At 48.2% G+C, this 5,878-nt stretch overlaps 1 protein-coding gene across 1 annotated transcript; it reads left to right on the top strand.

The window, feature by feature from the left end:
- The first annotated feature begins 534 nt into the window (after window positions 1-534).
- On the top strand, window positions 535-1,474 carry LOC6494372. The gene is made up of 3 exons (XM_001960407.4): window positions 535-693; window positions 744-1,065; window positions 1,121-1,474. Exons 1-3 carry the CDS (start codon window positions 563-565, stop codon window positions 1,400-1,402), a joined length of 735 nt encoding a protein of 244 aa, XP_001960443.1. The 5' UTR covers window positions 535-562; the 3' UTR covers window positions 1,403-1,474.
- The last annotated feature ends 4,404 nt before the right edge of the window (window positions 1,475-5,878 follow it).

Genomic DNA, 5,878 nt, shown 5'->3' with positions numbered 1-5,878 from the left:
AAGTCTCGCCTTGGGACGCGAATGTTTAGTTTTTGTGGTGGAACTTTTCGGCAGCTTCTCCTATCTCCGAGACCCGGGCCCGTACATAAACGTTGTGTATAAATTGAAAAAGCCATTTTGCTGCCAATTTAGCAAACACTTAAACCAATTTTGCACTTCAATCCACCGACGCACAAAAAGGAAGTCCTCCCCACACACTCGCAGATCCTGGCGGAAGGCAGCCGGTCCGTGCAGGCTTGCATCGTTGGCGACATTGACGCTGCGCGAAAAGGACGAGCGAAAGTCAGTTGGCAGCTCCGCAGGAGGGAGAAAGCAGGAAGCAGGAAGGAATGTGCCGGAGGAGTCCGAAACGTTGCCAACAAAGTGTGAAAATGTCAAGTCGTAAAGTGTGCCCCGCGTTGGGTGGCAGGAGGTTTAGTCAATGAAACGCGGTTGTTGCAGGGAGACACTTTTAATTTAATAATCCTCTCTGGCGACTACGAACGATAACATTTTTGGCAGTTCTGAAGCCCAGACACCTCGTGTAGGAAAATCTGTCAAAGGTTCTACAACTCGACTGGAAATGTCCTGTATTTGTGAATACTATGCTGGCGGTGAAAATAGCCAGACCGATGGTGATACCCTGGAGGATCCCTCATTGGAAACTCATACTTCTGACGAGAATGGTCCTGACCCCGCAAGCCCCACACTTGAGTTTGTATTACGTGTTTCGCCTTCGAACTATTCTTAATTTTGCCCCGCAGAGGGGAGAGTGACTCAGAAGCCGGCAATAACAGCTTGAAAATTTCCGCTTCCGACCTGGCCGACTGTCGTGCCGAAAACTGGCTGCTGAAAAAAAAACTGCGGGAGTACGAGGTGACCATTGAGAACCTGGAGCAGCTGGTGACCACCATAGTGGAAAAGCAGCACCAGATCCTGAGCGAGATGTTCCATCTGCGCAAGGAGAACCGGGAGCTGCAGTCCGAGTGCCACATGCAGCGCGAGTACCACTCCATGGAGCGGAACGCTCTAATGAGGGAGCTTCACGACCTCCGTACTTTGCCCAGCAACAGGAGGCTAGCCTCGGTAAGTAAGTCCTGAAGTTTGACGAACAGAAAAATTACTAGGATCCATAAAATAGGAGTGCCTTTCGGGCAACGAAAATGCGGAATCTGGTGACGACGATGAGGAGGAGTACTCCAGCGGAGGCGAAAGTGACGGCCAGACCGGCTACGACGAGCGGAGCCGGAGTGATGACAGCGGATCGGATGCCGATGAGGACTTGGCAGCTCCATGCTCCACTTCAGGGACCTCCGGCAGGAGTTCGGCCTCATCAGTTGCCTCCGGAGCAACGGGCTCCGACTTGGATGAAGACTCTGAAGATGATGAGGGAAGCGCCAGAAGTTCCAGCGACTCAGATTAATAAAAGAATTACACTTGAAGAATTATATTTATTACAAGCACCGACCTATTAAAGATGTAAGTCAAAAACTTGGTCCGGGAAGTTTTCTTACCCCATGTGTGTACGCTCCCATTAAATTTGTGGAACAGTCAGAAGCAAAACGTGACAATCTCGCAAAACAAACCGCACAATAAATTTGAAATAACGTGGCAGACGGCAAAAAACAAACGTTTCGGATGGGAAAAATATAGAAAAGCTGCCAAGTATTTGCATACCAGAGGATGCAAAAGGGGTGTGAGGACGCTTCGCAGGAAGTGATTGAATGTCAGGCAAACAGGGAGTAACAGTTGAGAGGGGAGTGTTTAAGCCACTGGCAAAAACGTGTTAAGTGTTTATCTATTGGAAAAGTTGAAGGCCCCAAGCCGGGTGCCGAGGTGCGAGAGTGTGAGGGATGCGTGAAAGGGCAATTTATCAAGCTGAAAGTTTTTGGCACAAATGAGTCAAGGAGGAGGTCCCAGGACCGGGCCACCGTTTGCCGCCAGGATTAATGAGTCTCGTGTGCTCCTTGTACATCCTCGATGCCGAGCCAGCAACACGTTCCAATAATCCATCATCATCCCCCGACCAGCGGCAAGATGTGGAGGCACTCCCAGTGTTGCTCCACAGGTCGCATCACACGAGCTGAGTGATAATCATTGAACCTCATTTGATATGTAAAAGTGGTATCGCATGCTCCATTCAGAGCCTCCCACTTGACCTCTTGCCCCTGAGAACGGCCACCATACCCATGTAATGCCCTGTCCTCTCTGGCCAGTCCCGGACAATCCGCAGCAATTATTAATGACCACCGGACTATGGGCTCTATGCATATCGCGTCAAGAGCTGTTTGCAGTATCATTTATCAGACGAGAATTTTGTCCAGAGACTTGTTGCGCACAAAAAAGATTTTCGTGTACACGTGAGACTTGGAAAGGATGCTACCGGGAGGATAAGAGATGTGAAACCGAACATGGCATGAAAGGAAGCGCGCCCCTGTGACTCGAATATATTAATATGCGATGCCAAGTTGGCAACCTAAACGCTATGCAAATTGCATCATGAAAGGTGAGGCGATAGCACGCCGCCTTCCCAGGTAGCACACAGGTAGCACCACGCTGCACGAGAATAGAGGCGAGTGGGAAGATTAATGGACGTATAGCCGGAGCTACATCGCATCATACTGGAGGTCTTGCTCAAAGACTGAGCAGACACATGACACCGGTACTGAGCCCAAGACCAGAGAGAAGCTAAGTGTTTGTCTGCCGACTTTCGCGAATGACTAATAAAAGTGCCCCTCTATCAGCTCGAAGTAAGAGTCCTGACAATAAACAATAAGGAACTCGTATTTTCTGGATCAACGCCTACCTATTTACTCGACCGTATAGACATTCGCACAAAAAATGCAAACGTACTCGCGTGTTCTAAGCAATTTCAAACCAATAATCGCTGGGTGTCTTTTAAATTAAGTAACCAGAGCCATGCAAGCCGAATATTAAGCCATATTGACTCGCTGCCTCTCGATCCTGTCAGTGCCCACCGACGATGTGTGGAGGGGAATCGGACCTACATTATTTCCTCATTCAGCAATCTAAAATTGAAATCATTTGCAAGCGACTCTGGCATAACGATAAACGAACGAATAACGATATATGGCGATTGATAAACGCTGGGTGATGATACAAGCGCTCGAGGATAGCCCGTATTGATTCGCATTCGTGCTTTAATGAGAATGACAAACGAACTCGGTGCCCAGAAACACAATTAAACAAACAGGAAGCGGGCCTGATACGTAGTACGAATGTCCTCGAGCAGGAGGCGTCCTACCCTCGCAAACAGTTTGATTTTAATCAATGAACCGCAAAGTCAAATAGCCGAAAATGCCGAACGCCAATAAAGGCAGCAGACAGACCGATATTTTCTCTTAATTGTAAGCCTTTTCCGTTTAGGCTGCACCACTCATTAAATGGCCTTCGGACTCGCTTAGACACGGAAACTATGTGAGGGCCTTCAGCTGCAACTTTCTCCAAGGGAGTTTGTTTTGTTTCTGGGAGGAAAGCCTTTCGCTTTACGTAAGTCGATTCCCACATACCCCCCTCCCCCATAAGTCTCTCATGCATATTTATGGCTCTTAATTTTTTCGTTTGGCGAATGACTGGAACCGAAGAACGATTACTCCGCCTCCTGTCTGTGGAGGGGTTTGTTTGATTTTACTGTAAGAGCCAAACCCTTTGTGTCGTAATTAGAAGACCCCATTGAGTTTCTGTTCCCCAAGCCGTCAGGATACCCCCGCCGTGTTCCCATGCATATTTATGAGTATGGATTTAATAAACATTTTATTTATTTGTCAGATTACAGTCGCCGCCAGTCAGGCTCCCCGAAAGCCGAAAACTCAGGCCGCTATAGATGGTTGCCCTCTTGGCAGAAATTTCTGAACTCAGAGCTTTCTAATCACAGCCATATAGGAGCCAAAACACATGTTTCCCCATCAGCCTCAATTTCTGGGCTGCACTCGGTTTCGGAGAACCCTAACAAGGCGAACGTACGATAAATGCGGACATTGGATCATACTAATTTCGGCTGGAAAGCCATTTTCTAAATTGGGGAAAATAATACGGCCAGCACACAGCGTGCCTCGAGTTGGCAGGGAGTCGCGGAAAGTGCAACATGTGTTGCACCTAGAGTCCCGCTACGATTACGATCGTTATCACCAAATCAGCGGCAAGGGTTAATAGAGCTGTGCACCGCAGAGGAGCGGGTCGGGCTAACGATCGCCCAGGCGAACACATGGCCCCCACTTTGACTCCAGTTCGGAGTCTGCCCCTGGCCCCTGGACCACATTATTTGCAGATCTCGCACCTCGACTGCCTAGGCTGCCTCGACGGCCCCGATCAGCAGCTATTGCACTTGACCACACTTATCCGTCTTCTCGTCTTCCAGCCCCCCGCAGAAAGCAGAATGTTGTGATAAAGCCAGCGATCGATCGGCGCAGATCGCAATCGCCTCGCCATACTTCGATTATGCTTAAGTAGACAGCCAGCTACTTAACCCCCAGCTAAAGCGGTTGACTTTGACGAGCAGCTCTGTTGGAGGGGCTCCCCTCCACGGATTATCTTGTTTTGGCAGGGCGTCATTTTTCAGTAAATTACTTTAATAGTATAAACACAATCATTTGTATTGCGGCTGCTGCTCAGCAAGGCGGCCAAGACACTGGATGCTCCATGCGGGCCAGCTCGTGCCCCGTCTCTGGAAGTGCTTTCATCCGCGTTTGTGGATCACAGTTATCTGGTTAGCAGTGAAGAATTGAAAATTGCGCATGTGCGATGAGTGCTCCTCCATGGTTCTGAGTTTCAGCTCCTCCATGTTTGGAACTTTAAATCCTAAAACACCTTAGCACCGAGAACGCTCTATCCACGTCTCCTTCCTGCGAGTTCAAAAGGTGAATTTCATTTGGCCAGGATCAACGATCCACAAACTCGACAACCCGAAACGCAGCTGTCACGAAAAAGTGAGCGTGTTCCTGGAGGGGGACCCTATTTAAATTTTTAATCAAACTTATTTGCATACGCAGCAGGCTCGCACACACATATCGTTTACCTGAGCACACAGAGATCGGCAGTCAATGATCACCCAAAAAAAGGGGATTAATTGAAACAGCTGGAGGATGCTGTGCCGTCTCCGGGAAGGGTTGAAGGTCCTCTGTCCTGCCTCAGTTCTCTACTGCTCTCGCATAAAAATCGTTACGCGTTAAATTTTTGTTTTCATAGCAAATAAAAAATGCACACAAATTTGAATAAAACAGCAAGTAAAATGTTGCATAAAAGGACTAGAGACTGGAGGACAAGAGGACGATAGGAAAGACCAAGAGACCAAGGGAAAAGCGCGAAAACCACGAAATTTTTTGCATAATTTATTGAAATTTCGTGCCACAGACAAAGGAGTCGAAGTGGGACACAAGAGTCGTCCTGGAAAGCAGCCGGGTCCGGGTCTGGGCCAGGGTCCGTTCCGAAATTGCATGAAATGTGTTTCTATTTTCTCACTGCTCCGCGAGGCGTTGTGGTGCTCCTTGCTGCATTATCCTTTTCGGCTTGTGTGCATTTATTTTTCATTTGCATGAATTTTTCATTGTTTTCCCAGACACGAAGGGAGCTGCCGCTAGGATGCACTTAACGCTCCGAAGGATCAGGGACAAACACGCGATATTTGTCAGCGGGAAATCAGCTTGAAAATCGAGGAAAGTCGAGTTGAGTCCTGAGCGAAGTTCCTCGGTGAACCCGGCTCGCATATAGACATTCATCCTTTGGATAAACCACCTAAGAACGCAAGCTAATATTTTTGCTTTTAATACGAGCGAAAAATCTATAAAATTTTTCAGTAGCCACAGTGCAAACAGATTCCCTGCAATTTGTTGTCACTCCGTGGAAAGGAGTCTTTAGTTTGCTCTGGGTTTATGGAGCTTGT

This window comes from Drosophila ananassae, chromosome 3L (assembly GCF_017639315.1).
Source record: "Drosophila ananassae strain 14024-0371.13 chromosome 3L, ASM1763931v2, whole genome shotgun sequence".
Taxonomy (NCBI): Eukaryota; Metazoa; Arthropoda; class Insecta; order Diptera; family Drosophilidae; genus Drosophila; species Drosophila ananassae.
Note: the sequence above shows the minus strand (reverse complement) of the source record. Positions and strands in the feature narration are given on the sequence as shown.

Coding starts and splice junctions, on each gene's coding strand:
- LOC6494372 (XM_001960407.4), top strand. CDS start 563: ATGTCCTGTATTTGTGAATACTATGCTGGCGGTGAAAATAGCCAGACC. Junction 694..743: donor CCCGCAAGCCCCACACTTGA/GTTTGTATTACG, acceptor TTTGCCCCGCAG/AGGGGAGAGTGACTCAGAAG. Junction 1,066..1,120: donor GCAACAGGAGGCTAGCCTCG/GTAAGTAAGTCC, acceptor TCCATAAAATAG/GAGTGCCTTTCGGGCAACGA.